Raw genomic sequence first — 18,238 nt, 5'->3', positions numbered from 1 at the left:
CTGCGACGGAAAACAAAAGTAGGCGTGCGCCTTGCGCTTCCTGGTTGTCGGCAGTCAGTATTCTGAAGCAATGAACGAGATGATAGGCTGTGGTTGTTAAAAAGTATCACCTCTTCTAGAAACAGGAGGTAAGTGATCCGGGTTTGAAGCCGTCAATTTATGGATGTGGGATTATTTTATTTACTCTAGACTAAGTTAATCATGTCACTATTTCCCTTTAGGACTCGATTTGGCCTTTGTTGAGTTCTATTTCTATTTCAAAGAGCCGAGAAACATAACCGCCAAGTAGCATTCGATTTTTTGGTCTATATTCTTTCTGTCAGTTTTCTCATGCGATTGATGAACTTTAAGGTCGAGGCGGAAAATTTGATTCCACAACGAAATAGGCACTTTGGTTTCTGTATATCTTTTTAATTTAAGATATATCTTCAGTAACGCACACAGTACAGTCAAAAATACACTCGCGAAAGCAATACGGCTGTACAACTGTAAAGAAAAAAAAAAACTAACAACCTCCTGTTACCCAAATGCGAGAGCAATATTAGAAAAAAATATTGCAACATTAATTCATGACAGACTCTTAAAAAATGCTGTATTGAAAACGGTTATTCGGAGAGACAATTTAATTTCACCATTTAATGCAAATACATTACCTCCGCTCCGAGATACCAGTGCTGTGTAAGATGCCTCAACTGATTTTCCTTATGTAATGTTATCTCGCCTGTTTTGGAGCAACTGTTGGATCTTAGGCAGTCTGAAAGATGCGCAAACATTGTAAACAAAAATGGCGTGAGTATAATTGCTTTATGGCTTGTAATCTATGATTGTAAAGTGTTAGTTATTACATCCGTTCACTTCTGGCATACTACACTTGCTGCACAAACAGGCCTTAGTCTAATGTTACTAGATTATGTTTAACTACTTTGTAAGTCGCTTTGGATAAAAGCATCTGCCAAGAAAGAATGAAATGTGTGTGTGTGTGTATATATATATATATATATATATATATATATATATATATATATATATATATATATATATATAATGTGTGTGTAATATTTACACATACCGCTTTTGGTCCAATATATATATTTCCTAGTTTACGGCCTAGATGAAAATAAACTCTCTTGGAAATTTGACATGGCCAAACTCAACTCATGATGAGATAATAAGACATACTGTTAGATCAAAGCAGGGACTCAGCAGGGGAATAAAAAGTAATATCCAGAGTAGTTGACAAGAAAATGCTGTAACAGTGGCCTTAGATGTGATTCTGCTATGGCCAGTACAAAACCTTGTGCATGCTGATAAAGAGGTCCTTCCATCGGAGCCAGTGCACTCTGGCTGAGAATTATACTTGGCGCATTGGCTCTGTTTTTTGGATTGTTCCCCCAAAAAGACCACCCTCTCTGATACACCAAATAAATATATTTTTTGGATTGTTCCCCCCCAAAAGACCACCCTGTCTGATACACCAAATAAATATAAATATATATTTGACATGATTGGGAAACAAACAAACAGCAAATTTATTATATTATTTATAGATTTTTATGTAAATGTTGCTTCCAAGTTAATTTACAGTCCATTCACCTTCCTAAAATTGTAGCTATCAATATTTCTGGTTGAGGTATACCACATCATTTCAAATGTAGTGCAGGTCATTTACTCCTGTTTGTGATCAATCAGATCTCTCACTATGAGAGGCCTTTTTCTCTCTCTCTCTCTCTCTCTCTCTCTTTGTATATTACTATTCACAAATTCTGAATAAATGTAATTTCTGAATTTTGTAATTGAAATATCCCCTTTTTATCATCGAGGGGTAAATTATTTAAAATGTTCTGATAAACCTTAGAAATACAACCTGAATCTTTAGAAACAGAGATGCTGGAGCAAGGTGTGAATAATTAGGTATATTATTTTTCATAAAAGTTCATACTTTTGTGTAGTAAAGCAAAAATAATCTGTTGATGACATTTTATGAGTTGTACATTTCTTTGTGCATTCATTTTTCAGTGCCTTGTGCAAGGATGATTGTGTGATAAGTGTCCATTTAAAGAGCAGGTTTTACAGTAATGGTGTGCAGTTACTCCTGATGAAATATTGGCGCACGTTCACTCTGTACAAGTCAAGCAAATCCGACAAGCCTGTCATCAAATTGTGGGTAGCTGCCAAAGTAAAGAACGAAAGAAAGTATGCCAAATGCTACTTCCTATTTGGAGAAAAATCCCACTCAATTATCTGACAAAGACTTCTGCATCTGTGGAGAACTGACTTATTCAACCTTTTCATGGGCAATGGGATAAATGTCACCACTGGTAATATATTAATATAACTTTTAATGCCAATAAGCCTCTTTCCAGAAAGACAAGTCTGGTCCGTATTGCATTGTATACAAATAAAATGAACAACAACATTTATTTCTATAGCACATTTTCATACAAATGATGTAGCTCAAAGTGCTTTACAGGATGAAGAAAGAGAAAAAAGACAAAATGTATAAAAAATAAAATTAGGCAATATTAATTAACATAGAATAAAAATAAGGTTCAATGGCCAGGGAGGACAGAAAATGCTGCCATCCTGCTGTAAAAGGCAACATGAGAAATGTTCAAGATGGCGGGCACTGATAAAGTGTTGAGGCAGGTCGAAGGATGAAAATGCAACAAAACAAAAGTTAATAAGGTTGCCACAGTTTTGTATGCTAGCAGTAGACCTCAAAAAACAGTTCAGACTGCTGATGTGGTCAGTTTTATAATTTGTAGATCATACCGCTTGCCTCTTACGTATGTATTCGGTCAAATATGTAAACGTTACTGTAGTAGTTCCTTAAGTATGCATATAATATTTAGTTTCTGCTTCTTTGGTTATTCGTTGTGCTCAAATGATTGAAAAGTGTTTTTTTTTTTGTTTGTTTGTTTGTTTTGCTTTTTAGGTTTAATACTGACTTTGTTTAATTTCGAGCACTGGTTTGACTTTCAAAAACCGATCTTGTCAAAGCATTGAGGTTCTTCTTGCTCCTCACAGAACGACACAGTACCAGGTGGGAAGTGCAAATACAATAAAACGTTTTGCATGCGAGAGCAGTTCACAAACAACGCCAAAACTCTGTCCTGACTGCTGAAGTGGTCTACTGTAATAAGTATGTACACAACTTACTGTTTACAAATGTTTATATATCTAAACTTAAAACCATACTGACTAATTTCTGTAATAAATTTCCTTCAAAAATATTCTGCCTCATGTGTTTGTTACGTCTGAGTTTTCTCAGTAGCACACAACCCTGAACTTGAAAACGTAGGCTTTCATTTTAGGTGAAAATTTATGCAAACAAGAAGCTGTGTGCCGAGAAAATATTTAGTTTTTCATTCGTTAAAGCTTTGCTAGTCTATGTATGTCATTTCAGGGGGTTTGGCGTCTTGTGTGGAACAGGTTAGTAGGAATGAACTATCAGCATGCTGATGGGTCATAAGTGAGAACGAAGAGATTCAGATGCATAGCCCCAGGCAGTTATGGTACTGAAGAAAAGCATGGTGGCTCTACGGTTAACTGAGAGGGGGCAATCAAAAAACAATCAAATGTTTTTAGATCTTAATGGAGAAGTCTGATGGAATTAAACCCTGTTCTTTCAACAGCAAGGAAGAAACGGCTGTCATTTACTGCAACGCCACCAAGATGGATGTGAAAGAGGAGACGTGTGAGGTTGACATAAATACCATGGAGATAATAACTGTAAATATTAAGGAGGAGGACTGTGAATCGGAGTCAGGCCATTCTGAACAGGAGAGTCTCAGCATTAAGGATGAGGATTATGAGCTGGTGTCAGTGGGCATTAAAGAAGAAGCCGAAGAGACGTCTGTCAGCAATGAGACACACAAATGGAAAAGTAGGAAGCGAGGTGAGCTCAACACGAAGTCTGAATCCTTACAGTCTGACACACAGAGAATGGAGGAAATGTCTTCTCTTCGAAGTGAGGAAGATCAGCCACCATCAACAAACAAATCTGGGGAAAGTAAGTATAAAATAAAAATATGTGTAAATTTTAGGTTTGGGGGTTATTCGCATAAACTGGGGGGGGGTGGTTAAAGGAAATTCCACCTAAAAAAGATGTTTTGTTTAAATGTTACTTACCCAATGTAGTTTAGTGTTGATCGAGAAAAATGTTTAATTTCATGGTTTTGTGCTGAATAAGAGAAATGTGAAAACATCCATGGGGGGAAAAAAAATTCCGGTTAAGTCGTGTTGCATATTTCACATGTCTGTTATCTGTTTGTTTCCATTCATAAGGTCAAAAGTTAAACCTTTGTAACCCTTTCTAGGTTAATGCAAATTAGCAATTCTTATTTGTAGATCTCTTGAGATTTCTTTTTGGCAAGCCATGCTTTACATCAGCAGGTGTTTCTTGTGAACAGCAAACTCAGAATGTTTGAGCGTCTCTAAACCACACCTCCAATCTCATTCCATTGGTTGATCTCCATGTTTACTAACCCCTAACCCCAGTTAGCTTTTGTTGAAGGCCCCAGCATAGCGATTTGCAGACTGTTTCCTACCTACACATTAACTGTTTGAATGATGTATTCAATATGCTCAAGAACAAAACCAAAATGTGTGTGTTATTAGATAAAACATTTTGTGTTTGTTCATTATTGTAGCATGGGAAAGGCACTATATAAATAAAATGTATTATTATTATTGACTTAAATGATGATCAAAGTAAATTTAAGACAAATTTATACATAAATGTGGTTATTCCAAAGAATTCATATATTTTTCTTGTCACTGTATTTTTATGATCCGTTTAATTTTTAAGGACAAAATTCATTTTTCAATCTACATTTTTACTACTTTCTTTATTAAAAAAAATATATATTTTTTGATTGGGTTTATCAAAACAATTTCCAATATGTACAGTTAAAGTCGGAAATTTCCATACACGTAAGGTGAATTCTTTAAAACTCACTTTCTGAGCCCTTCACAGATTTTATACTAACAAGCTATAAATGTGGCATATCATTTTATGATACCTATTTTGTACAGGGCAAAATCATTTTTTTCCAACAATGTTCACAGACCTCAGAGTATTTCCCATTTTATTGACCATATCACAGTTCCAGTGGGTCACAAGTTGACATACACTTTGTTAATATTTGGTCGCATTGTCTTTAAATTGTTTAACTTGAGCCACATTTGGGGTTGCCTTCCACAAGCTTCTTACAATAAGTCCTCCAGACAGAGCTGGTGTAATTGAGATGGATTTGTAGGCCTTCTTGATTGCAAATGGTTTTTCAGTTCTGCCCACAAATTTTCAATGGAATTGAGGTCAGGACTTTGGGATGGCCACTCCAATACCTTGACTTTGTTGTCCTTACGCCAGTTTGCCACTATGTTGGTGGTCTGTTTCGGGTCACTTGTCCATTTGAAAGACCCATTTGTGACTGAGCTTCAGTTTCTTTGCTGGGCTCTTGAGAGGTTGCTGTTGTATATCTACATAATTTTCCTTCCCTATGATGCCATTGATTTTGTGAACTTGTGACCCACTGGAATTGTGAAATAGTCAGTAAAAAGTGAAATAATCTATGAACATTGTTAGGATAAAATCTGTGGAGGGGTTAGAAAGTGAGGTTTAAAGAACTCAAAGTGTATGGAAACTTCTGACTTCTATTGTAGGTATACTACTTGTACTATATATAAAATGAACTGTTACTTGCACACTTTCATTAAATAACCACCCCAAAATCATTCACTCATTTTTTTATGCCAAAAAAGGTGTGTTGGGAAGGAAAAAAATTGTTTCACAGAGAAGAAAGTACAATTTATCTGCTTATTAAAAACTAGCAAAATACCCGCGCTTTGCAGCGGAGAAGTAGTGTGTTCAAGAAGTAATGAAAAAGAAAAGGGAACGTAATAATAACGTAACATGATTGACATTGTTATTGTCATGAGTGTTGCTGTCATTCATATATACATATACATCCACATATATACAGTATATATACATATACATCCATATATATATATATATATATATATATATATATATATATATATATATATATATATATTGTGAACAATAGGGGGCTCGCTCCCTTGAACCCCTGTCCACGACTCCAGACACCAGGTAAAAGTCCAAATGTTGACTTTATTTTCTTGCCACAGTGTACAAAGCATACTCTCCTCCACAATACTCATATAAATCACTAATAAACCACAATAATACAAATAACCAATCCTCCAGCTCCCAGACGCGTTGCCACCCTTCCACCCAGCTCAGCTCATTGTCTGTGAGTTCCCAAAGTCCTTTTATACTCCCTGACCCGAAGTGTTCTCAATCCCCAGTCCATGTGATCCTCAATCACTTCTGGGTCAGGTAAAAGTTCTTTTCTTCAACCCGGAAGTCCGTCGCTCTTCCTGTGGCCCCCACTGCATCCAGCAGGGCTTTGCATAAAAACTCCAATGTCCATGATGCCCTGCTGGTCTTCTGGGGACCTCCATGCTGCAAGGAGGGCTCCACCTGGCGGCTTGGGGGTATTGGCCGGGATAAATGGCCGGCCATCCATTACAATATATATATATATATATATATATATATATATATATATATATATATATATATGTGTGTATATGTGCACAAAACCATGCTTTAATCAAGGCTTCCGTAGGGTAGTCTTTTGAAACGAAATTTTCCTCAAATCAGTCCTAGCAACGCGCTTTCTTCCGACTCTAACATTTTTGTAGCTCTGATGTGTGCATCAATGTAATCGGTGTACCAGGAAATCATGCATTGACAGAAGTTCCCCTTTGCTTGGAATGCAAAGTGTGATTAAATGCGTGATTTTTTAATGCGTTATGGAGCACATGCATCGAAGCTTCTCAGCTGTGCTTGTGCTAAGAAAAGGAAACATTTTAAAAATAACGTAACACGATTGTCAATGTAACCTTTTGTAAGTAGTGCCTGGAGGATTCAGAGTGTGGAGAAACTGTAGAGACAGCGTGTGTATTAACTTGTGGATTTTTCTGTGAGTATTTGGTGGCAGCGTCACAAAGTTGCTTCCGCAAGACTAGGTTAGCTGCGGAGCTCAGCTCAGAGCGAAATGAGGTGAATGGGAGGGGAGATGATGACGTGACTCCCCCACCCGCCTTAACTGTCAACCCCCACAAAGACAGTCTCTCGGAATTTGCATAAGCACAGCCCTTCACCTACAATTTTAACTTAGTTACAAAGTGATCAAAACTCTCGTTTATATCCTGCGTCCTCTCATTAAACTTGTATCCCGCATTAGCCGTGGGCATGACAAACGCCAGCGGCAGCCTGCCTATGAACTTAATTTAAACTTTAGGTTTACACCGTGCTTTGTTTCCGAAGTAGCTGCACTCATGAATATGGTTGTAAATGTCATTCGCTCGCTTCTTATTGTTTCGCTGCCTTCTCAATTGTATAATGCATGTTTTCTTCAGCGCTTTTTGGAGCTCTTCCTTGTTTTCTATGTACTGCGTTGACAGTCAGTTCACGTGATTACGTGGGAGGCGTGATGATGTCACACAAAACTCCGCCCCCCATGGCCATCAAGCTCAACTCCATTACAGTATATGGAGAAAAATAGCTTCCAGTTATGACCATTACGCATAGAATTTCGAAATGAAACCTGCCCAACTTTTGTAAGTAAGCTGTAAGGAATGATCCTGCCAAATTTCAGCCTTCCACCTACACGGGAAGTTGGAGAATTAGTGATGAGTCAGTGAGTGAGTCAGTGAGGGCTTTGCCTTTTTATTAGTATAGATGCAAAAAAAACTGCATTGTTGTTTGAAGTGGTTTATGTGTTACAAGGCTTACGAAAAAGAAATCACTGAAATGACACATTTATATCACTCACTCCCTTTTAATCCTTTCATGAAAACAGCCTAAAGTGAAATTATGTTATACTAGCCATCCCCCGCGGCTCTGCCCGTGTAGTAGTGAAACAGGAAAAACTTTAAAAAGCAATAAACAAACAGGTATTGCTAGCTAAGCGGAGGCAAAGTACCCTCCGAAACGCAGAGGTACACCAACTCCAATGGAGGCTGGTGTGTGAGTGAGGAGGGCCCCGCCCAGCTCCCCACTCCTGACATTACATGTCCTCCTCGGTCCGCATCCTCTGTCTCGGATTAGTTCAAATATAATTGCTCCTGCAAGTGAACGGTGATACTTAGTGCAATGACCGAAGTCACAAAATCAACTGGAATGTTCAAGCAAATAAAAGAGAAAAACTCAATCTAAATCCGTTAAGTAGTTCTCTCGTTCGCTAGCTAAGTGGATGTAAGTTTATGCCCCGATGCTGGTGAGTGAGGAAGGCCCTTCCCCTTGGCCCGCTGCCTCTCTCTTGGATTCGCCTAAGTAAATCTGTACCACAAGTGAACCTGCTCCCTAATATCACTACAGATCACAATGTCATCAGCAAACACCACAGTCCACAGGGACTTCTGTTTAATCTCGTCTGTGAACCTGTCCATCACCATTGCAAATAAGAAAGGGCTCAGAGCCGATCCCTGATGTAATCCCACCTCCACCTTGAATGCATCTGTCGCTCCTACCAAACACCTCACCACTGTCATCCTTGTACATATCCTGTACAACTCTTACTGTACATACTTCTCTGTCACTCCCAACTTCCTCATACAATACCACAGCTCCTCTCTATGTATCCTGTCATATGCTTTCTCTAAGTGCACAAAAACACAATGTAACTTCTTTTGGCCTTCTCTATATTTCTCCTTCAGTCCCCTCAGAGCAAACATTGCATCTGTGGTGCTCTTTCCCGACATGAAACCATACTGCTTTTCGCTAATCATCACCTTTCTTCTTAACCTATGTTCCACTACTCTTTACCATAAAGTCGTGCTGAGACTCATCAGTTTCATCCATCTGTGGTTACTACAGTCCTGCACATCCCCCTTATTCATAAAAATCGGCACCAGTACACTTCTTCTCCACTCCTCAGGCATCCTCTTACTTTCCAAGATTGCATTAAAAAATCTGCTTAAAAACTCCACTGCCATCTCCCCTAAACACCTCCATGCTTTCACGGTTCTGTCATCTGGACCAGCGGCCTTCCCATTATTCATCCTCTTCATAGCTGTCCTTACTTCCTCCTTGCTAATCCATTGCACTTCCTGATTCACTGTCTCTACATCATCCAACATTCTCTCTCTCTCATTCCCTTCATTCATCACCCTTTCAAAGTACTCTTTCAGTCCTTTTGTTTAGCCAATTGGTACAGGTCTTTTACTCCCTCCTTAGTGTCTAACCTCTCATACAATTCATCATACACCTTTTCTTTACAATACAGTTTATTTTTGTATAGCCCAAAATCACACAGGAAGTGCCGCAATGGGCTTTAACAGGCCCTGCCTTTTGACAGCCCCCCAGCCTTGACTCTCTGAGAAGACAAGGAAAAACTCCCAATAAAAACCTTGTAGGGAAAAATGGAAGAAACCTCGGGAAAGGCAGTTCAAAGAGAGACCCCTTTCCAGGTAGGTTGGGCGTGCAGTGGGTGTCAAAAGTAGGGGGTCAATACAATACAATATACAGAACAGAACAATTCCTTAAGACAGCATAATAATAAAAATTTTAGAAGTACGGTTTAACAGTAGATGATATGACATAATTAGGTTTGGATATTTTTAGAGTCCTGGAGACCTCATCCATCTAGCTGCATCTCCATTTGGCCATGCCACGGCTGAAACATTGCTCCGATGAAAGGACCCCTCTTTCCCATGATTCCTGTGATCCTCCATCAGGGATGACTTTACCATAGGCAGGCAAACAACTTGGCAGGTGGGCCGTGGCACCAATGGCCACATTTGGGTACCGAGAAAAGAAACAGAATAGGTGAGGGTTAGTATTCAAATATAATTATCATGTTACTTATGTTATAGTGCTAATGACTAACAACAGAGATGCAGTATGTACAGTTAATCAGCAGCTCTAGTCAGGATATGCTAAACTGAAGTAGTGAGTCTTCAGCCGGGATTTAAAGGCTGAGACCGAGGGGGCATCTCTTATGGAAGCAGGAAGACCATTCCACAGTTTAGGGGCCCTGTAACTAAAAGCTCGACCTCCCACTGTTATTTTATTAATCCTTGGAATCCTAAGCAGACCGGCATCTTGAGATCTTAATGTGCTCAGGTTTGTAAGTCATGATAAGTTCAGACAAGTAAGCGGACCTTGGCCATTTAATGCTTTATATGTTAAAAGGAGGATTTTGAAATCTGCCCTAAATTTAACTGGGAGCCAGTGTAAAGATTTAAGAACTGGGGTTATGTGTTCATATTTTCTTGTTCTTGTAATAATTCTTGCAGCGGCATTTTGGATTAACTGGAGGCTGTATAGAGAACAGTTTGAACAGCCAGTGAACACCGCATTGCAGTAGTCAATCCTACTAGAGATAAATGCATGAATTAATTTCTCACAATCCTGTTTATTTAGAAAGCGCCTTAATTTCCTAATATTTTTAAGATGGAAAAAACAGGTTTTGGACGACTTTGTAATATGTGCTTTAAATGACATGCTAGAGTCAAAGATAACTCCTAGATTGCGGGCTGATTCAGTAAAATTAATTGGGATTCCAACTGAGTTAAATGATGACAAAATATTGCTGTGATCAGCGTCATTCCCTCCAACAATTAACATCTCTGTTTTATCTGTATTTAAAGACAAGTAGTTCTCATTCATCCATTCCTTTAATTCACTAACACAACTAATTAAAGACAACATCGGAGAAACTTCATTTGATTTAAATGAAAGGTATAACTGGGTGTCATCTGCATACGAGTGAAAATTAACATTATGTTTCCTAATGAGAGATCCCAGTGGAAGCATGTAAAGTGAAAACAGTAAAGGTCCCAGTACTGAGCCCTGCGGACACCATATTCAACTTCTGTGTATAATGATGGAGTACTGTCAGCACATTTCTGTACATACTGGAATCGATTTGATAAATAAGAACTGAACCAAGCGAGCACGGGCCTGTAAGCCCAACATCGCTTTCTAGCCTGTGCAGTAAAATAGAATGGTCAATGGTGTCAAACGCTGCACTTAAGTCCAACAACATAATTACAGTGGAATTTCCTTCATCAGAGGATATCAGAATGTCATTTACAACCCGTGTTAGTGCCGTTTCTGTACTATGACCAGTGCGAAAGCCAGACTGGAATTTCTCAAATAAATTGTAATGCGTAAGGTGTGACTGAAGCTGACTGGCGACTACTTTCTCTAGTATTTTAGAGAGAAATGGTAAATTTGAAATAGGCCTATAGTTATTTAGTATGTGTGGGTCTAGGTCTGACTTTTTAAGTAATGGTTTAATGACTGACACTTTTAGTGCATCAGGTACTGTGCCATGCAATAATGAACTATTGATAATGTTTAGAATTGGTGCTACAAGAACATCCATTGCACTTTTTACTAGTTTTGTTGGCACTGGATCTAGGGAACAAGTAGTGGGCTTCATTTTCGAAATTAAAGTTAAGACTTCCTGCTCAGTTACAGGATTAAAATTATTAAAGTGCTGAATGCAATGTGAGACAGGGTCTGCTAAGCTAGTATTTGGTTTGTACTGTGATGCTGAGATCTGGGATCTTATATTTTTAATTTTCTCATTGAAGAAGTTCATAAAGTCTGTACTGCTAATATCTGTTGGTATTTTGCACTGTTGATCTGAATTCCCATTTGTTAATTTAGCCACTGCTCTAAAAAGTACCCGAGGATTTTTATTATTGCTATCTATTAATGTAGAATAGTATTCTGAGCGAGCTTTAAAGAGGGCCTTTTTATATTTATTAACACTCTCTGTCCATGCAATTTGAAAGACATGTAGCTTTGTTGTTCTCCATCTGCGCTCCAGTTTTCGACACTCTAATTTAAGAGCTCGAGTGTTTTCATTAAACCAGGGAGAGTTTCTATGTGCTTTGATCACTTTTGTTTTAAGGGGAGCCACTGTGTCCCCACTGTGTTCTTTAGCCTTCACCACATCTCTCTTCACCTTACGCTTTATCTCCTTGTATTTCTATCTTCATCTCTTTGACTATCCCACTTCTTCTATGCCATCCTCTTCTTCTGTATGCTCTCCTATACTTCCCCATTTCACCACCTGGTTTTCACTTTGCAGTCTCCGGTCTTCTTTAGACTGCATAGGTTATAATCTACCTATGTGCATCTTCCTCTACTCTTGTACGTTACCCTGTGTTCGTCCTTCTTCTTAAAATCCACTATCATCTGACTTTCTTCATTCCTCTCTATCACCTCCTCATCTCCTCTGCCCCGTTCACCAACATGTCCATTGACATCCTCTCCACCACTTCATCCAACTCTCTCCAGAAATCATCTTTCTCATCCATTGCAAACCCAACTTGTGGGGCATATGCACATTCATCGTACACCTTCAATTTCTCTTTTATCGCATCCAAAACACTCGACATACTTTTTCTTCAGAATAACCCCTACTGCATTTCTCCCCCCATCCACACCATGAAAGAACAATTTGAACCTGCCTGTGATACACCTGGCCTTACTCCCCTTCTATTTAGACTCTTGCACCCACAATATATTAACCTTCCTTCTCTCCATCATATCTGCTAACTCTCTCCCCTTACCAGTCATGCTGCCAACATTCAAAGTTCCTACCCTCAGTTCCACTCTCTTTACCTTCCTCCTGTCTTTCATCCGGACACGTCTCCCCCCCTCTTCTTCCCCTTCTTTGGCCAACAGTAGCCCAGTTTCCGCCAGCACCCTGTTGGCTAACAGTACTGGTGGTGGTCTTTGTTAACCCAGGCCTCGACTGATCCGGTATGGAAATCTGTATTGCTGTCCATATATTGGTCTGGCAAAATTTTACACCAGATTCCCTTCCTAATGTAACCCTCCCCATTTATCCAGGCTTGGAACCAGCACAAAGAAACACAATGGTTTATGCATCCCCTGTGGCTGAGTTATACAAGGTTATCCTTCTTTTATCAATACACAGCTGGATATTTGGACTGTTCAATATTAAATCTGACATCAACCACATACACTTTTCTTTATGGCTTAGTTATGTTTGATTGGTTCATTACCCAACTATTACGTACTTCAGTCCAGATCAGAAGAGGTTATACAGTAAGTCCATAAGTATTTGGACAGTGGCATAATTTTGGCTCTGTACACCACCACAATGGATTTGAAACAAGGCAATGAAGATGTGATTGAAGTTTAGACTTTCAGCTTTAATTCAAGGGGTTTGAGAAAAATTATTGTATGAGCTGTTTAGAAAAGACAGACATTTTTATTCTTGGTCCCTCTATTTTCAGAGGCTTGAAAGTATTTGGACAAACTAACATAATCATAAATATAACAATCATTGGCAATATTTGGGCACGGCTACAGCAACGTACTTGAGAGTGTTTTTGGTCTGGCTGATGGCAGAAATGCTTTGTTTCATTTCAGTACCTGTAGTCTGGATAGACAGCCACACTAATAACAGTGGTGTTACAGAATGTTTTGGCCAGACACTTGTCATGGCCGCATCCCTGTCATTGGCATCATCTATAAGGAAAATTGCCAAGTTAAAGAAAGAGGCATTCTGTGTAATTTTACAAGGAGCATCTCCAGATTACACTACAACAAACCAAAAAGGTATCAGCTGCCTGCTATAGATTAATGAAAACCTGCAGAAAGAGTGTATATCATGGCAATACTGTCATGTGCTGATTTACGGGCCCACTGAGTTGAGGTCATTCGTGCTTACAGCAGAAAGACATAGAAAAACAATACGGTAATAATGTACTGTCACAGTAATAATCTTTTGTTATTATTATTATTATTTCTGTTTCACAGAGCCTCCTATGTTTTCTGACTGTTGGAGGACCCTTTTAAGGTTTGTTTTGATTGGCGCTGCTCACTGTGACTAATTCTTGTGCATTCAGTCCGCACCGCCTTCCCTTACAGCAGTGTTTCTTAACCTTTATGGTCACGTGACCCAGTTTCGCCTTATTAAATTTATTGACGACCCACTAGTAGCAATTGCAAACCACTCCTTGAGACAAGTTGACTCAGAATCAGGAAAACCTATCCCGAAGTGTTGTCAGTCACTTAGGCAAACCAACAACAACAACAACCCACAATCCAGTGGGAGAGAAACACTGCCTTACATGAACCGGACCTGTGGACCCCAAGACTCAAGAATCAATTTGTACAACTCCATACTGGCAGTTGTGGTATGCATACCGGTGACCCACACCAAACCCACAGAGCCTCAGCTGCAATGATCTGCTCACTTTGTGACTGACCTTTGGCCAAATGTCTGGTCCCTCATTCAGCCACAAGTCAGTGGATAAGCGGGTTGAGTCATTTTCTTCATTTCCCCTTATAATTCAATTATGCATTTTTTTGTAGTGCTCTTCATGGAGTATACATTTACTGTGCATGTGTGAACACACAAATTGAATTAAAAAAATTTGATTAGCATCAATAAATCACACTACATGTCCATTAACATTATAAATATCACCAATGTGTCACAAAGCTGACCAGTTTTGGTGTCACCCGCCTATCCCCTTTCAGAGCAGACGTAAATAACCGGGCTGCTCCATTATGTCTCATCTTCTCCTAGACCCTGATGCTCCTATTGAGCCTCTACAGTAATAAGTCACTTTGTTCATTCTTTTGTTTAAATTTTGTGATGAAATAAATTTTTTATATATATATTTTTTGCATTCAAGTAGCTTTAGACTAATTGTGAAGAAATGTCAAGGCACATCCTCTTTATTAAAGGTGTATTTCACATGCTGGGTATGGCAGCCTTTTTTACAAATAAAATAATCTTCATGTCATCGTAGAATGGAAGAGCATTATTTTTGAAAGCTATTATCTGAATAATATATGAACAACATGCAAGTTTGAGTAGTAGTAAGTGTATGACGGCGCAATGAAAGTGCAGTTCTTTAAAACAGTTAAAAATGTGACCAATAATACAATCCAGGCTTTAACATAAGTCATCTAATTGTGTAGTTCCTGTTTATTTAACAACTGTTGTTTTACCTACAGTGTTTGTAATTATGAGTGAGTAGTTGTAATACACAGCACAAAACAGCCAATTTAAGTGTCTTTCCAAGTTAATTTTACAATTGTTTACTCACAAATTTCAACCAACATTTATTTAATGTGATGACTTAACGCCAATATTCATGCAGCAGATTAACAATTAACCTTTCATTTTTCCTCTTGAACTTAATACAGGAAACAAGCGTCACTGCTGTTCCCAATGTGGCAAACGATTTTCTCGTTTAAGCGCTCTTCAAACCCACAAAAGAGTTCACACTGGAGAGAAGCCCTACTGGTGTTCGGAATGTGGCAAACTCTTCTCACAAATTGGCCATCTTCAGAGACACACAGCAATTCACACGGGAGAGAAGCCTTATGGCTGTTCGGAATGTGGCAAACAATTCTCACGAATCAGCCATCTCCAGAGACACACAACAATTCACACCGGAGAGAGTCTGTTTTGCTGTTCTGAATGTGGCAAGCAATTTTCACAATTAAGTGACCTTCAGAGTCACACAAGAATTCACACTGGGGAAAAGCCATTTTCCTGTAATGAGTGTGGCAAGCAGTTCAAACATATGATCAGCCTTCAGAGCCACATCCAGATTCACACAGCAGAAAGGCCATATTCCTGTAATGAGTGTGGAAAACAGTTCAAACATATGATCAACCTTCAAACCCACATACAGATTCACAGTGCAAAGAAGCCATACTGCTGCTCTGAATGTGACAAGCAATTCTGTAACAAACAAAGTCTTTTAACTCACTCCAGGATTCATGTAGGAGAGGATCCAAAATCTTGTTCTGAATGTGGAAAACAATTTTCTACCAGCAGCTATCTTCTGATACACAAAAGAATTCACACTGGGGAGAAGCCATTTTCTTGTTCAGAATGTGGAAAGCAATTTTATGACAACAGCCACCTTCAGCGTCACCAAAGAGTTCACACGGGGGAGAAGCCGCATTGTTGTTCAGAATGCGGTAAACAATTCTCGCGAATGGCCCACCTTAAGACCCACATAAGAATTCACACTGGAGAGAAGCCATATTCTTGTTCCGAATGTGGAAAACAATTCTCTGACAGCAGCCATTTTCACAAGCACAAAAAAAATTCACACTGAAGAGAGGCTGTATTGCTATTTGGAATGGTTCCAGTGACTCTCATGAACAAGCAGTCTTTAGACAACTGAACTGTCATGGCTATAAAGAGTGAGATTTGATTCAATCTTATCTTGATAGTGAGCGCATAAAGACAATTTAGAGCAATTTAATGCCAAGAGAAGCCATATTGCTGTAGTGAATGTGAAAAAACAGTTCTGTTTCAGTCATAGTCTTTTTACCCATTCAAGAATTCACGTAGGAGGGAAAATTGTTCTTAAAATGTCATGATTAAGGACCACATAAAACTTCACGCTGTAGCCAGGCCATATTCTTGCTCTGGATGTGGCAAACAGTTCTTTGACATGAATCCTCTCCAGTGCCACGTGAGAATTTGCTATGAAGAGAAGCCCTGAAGGAGGAAGTTGGAAGATAATAAAGAAAGGGAAGGAAGGAGTTAGTAGGGTGATTTTTGGACTCTTAAATTTTGACGAGTTCCTTCACAAGGTGGGGTTCATTGCGTAAGATCAATACCAATTCTCATCAAGGTGAGAAACATCCATCATACTGGCTGCACATCTCTGTGGATACAAAAGTGGCCAACAACTTCATTTTGTTAATTAATTTGATATTTTGCTCTTGTTCTTTATTTTCTACTTTACAAGTTTCACTTTTGAAATTGTTTCTATTTTTGATTTGATATACTTTTTTAATCCCCGATGGGAAACTGTCTTTTCGCATGAACTTTGGAGTTCAGAGCACAGGGTCAGCCATTGTAAAGCATCCCGGAGCAATTTTCTGATTAAGGGTTAGAGACACTGATTTAAATGTAATAAAATTTAACTCTTTAAGTCAAGGCTTTTTTGTTTGTGGACCATGGGTGTAACGGTTTCCCTCTCCCATTGTAGTGAATGTTAAGCCTTAGGCTCTTTCTTTTAAAGTGAGTGGGTTGCTGACCCTTTCTGAATGTATCCATGATTTTTTTTATTTTTTAGTAGCCCTGAATCCTAACACTATAATTGGTAGTGAGCATTCATAGCGTGGCAGTGAATATATTGTTTGAACAGGATTACAAGCACGAAAGAAGAGAAACGAGGCAGCGCTTGGTGTGTCTTGGAGAAAATGCTGAAAGTTCCACCAGCAAAGAAGGACATTTCCAAAGGTATTCAAAGTTGTCAAGGCTTTTGAGCACTCCATTGTATGTTGTGAGTATCCATTTCTTTCTTACTTGCTCTGAGGAGAGTGAAGAGGCAGTTTCATTTTTTTCCTGCCTCCATGTACATGAGCATCACACAGGCCTGCAGTCTGGGTTATTTTATTTGTACAGTGGGGAAAATAAGTATTGAATGCATTAACGTTTTTCTCAGTAAATATATTTCTCATGGGCTATTGACATGAAATTTACTCCAGATGTTGTTAACAATCCAAGTAATCCACACAAAGAAATCAAAACAAATAAGTCCATGAATTAAGTTCTGTGTAATAAAGTGGAATGACACAGGGAATAAGTATTACTTATTACTGACATTTACTTAATCCTTAGTAGAAAAGCCTTTGTCAGTAATGACAGCTTCAAGACGCCTCCTGTGTGGAGAAACGAGTCGCATGCATTGCTCAGGTCATGATTTTTGGCCCATTCTTCCACACAAACTGTCTTCAAATCTTGAAGGTTCCAGGGGCCTCTTCTATGAACTCTCATCTTCAGTTCTTTCCATAGATTTTCAAATGGATTCAAATCGGGTGATTGACTGGGCCATTCTAGCAGATTCTTTATTGTCTTTCTCTGAAACCAGTTGAGAGTAATCACTATATAAATGCAAAGAATTATTACTTTATTAATTAGAGTTTCCTTGGCTGTGTGTTTAGGATTCTTGTCATGCTGAAATGTCAACCTTCATTTCATCTTCAGCATCCTGATAGATAACAGCAGATTCTTATCAAAAATGTCCCGCTACATTTCTCCAGTCAGCCAGTACCATATGCTGAAAAGCAGCACCTCCAAACGTCACTGCTGTTGTGGTGTTTTTGGGGTGATGTACCCTTTCTCTTTCATACATGGTGAGTGCAATGACATCCAAAGAGTTCAAT

The 18,238-nt window shown here is 38.8% G+C and overlaps 1 protein-coding gene across 4 annotated transcripts; it reads left to right on the top strand.

The window, feature by feature from the left end:
* The first annotated feature begins 37 nt into the window (after positions 1-37).
* Positions 38-16,827, top strand: LOC120533308 (zinc finger protein OZF-like). 4 transcript variants are annotated; one of them, XM_039760140.1, is made up of 5 exons: positions 38-128; positions 2,017-2,318; positions 2,936-3,142; positions 3,636-4,012; positions 15,248-16,827. In XM_039760140.1, the coding sequence occupies exons 4-5, from the start codon at positions 3,676-3,678 to the stop codon at positions 16,171-16,173; spliced, it is 1,263 nt and encodes a 420-aa protein (XP_039616074.1). In that variant the 5' UTR covers positions 38-128; positions 2,017-2,318; positions 2,936-3,142; positions 3,636-3,675; the 3' UTR covers positions 16,174-16,827. The 4 variants fall into 4 exon arrangements, with proteins under 4 accessions (XP_039616074.1, XP_039616076.1, XP_039616073.1 ...); XM_039760142.1 differs by lacking the exon at positions 2,017-2,318 and having other exon boundaries at positions 2,936-3,043; XM_039760139.1 differs by lacking the exon at positions 2,017-2,318.
* The last annotated feature ends 1,411 nt before the right edge of the window (positions 16,828-18,238 follow it).

Source organism: Polypterus senegalus, chromosome 8, assembly GCF_016835505.1.
Source record: "Polypterus senegalus isolate Bchr_013 chromosome 8, ASM1683550v1, whole genome shotgun sequence".
NCBI lineage: Eukaryota > Metazoa > Chordata > Cladistia > Polypteriformes > Polypteridae > Polypterus > Polypterus senegalus.
Note: the sequence above shows the minus strand (reverse complement) of the source record. Positions and strands in the feature narration are given on the sequence as shown.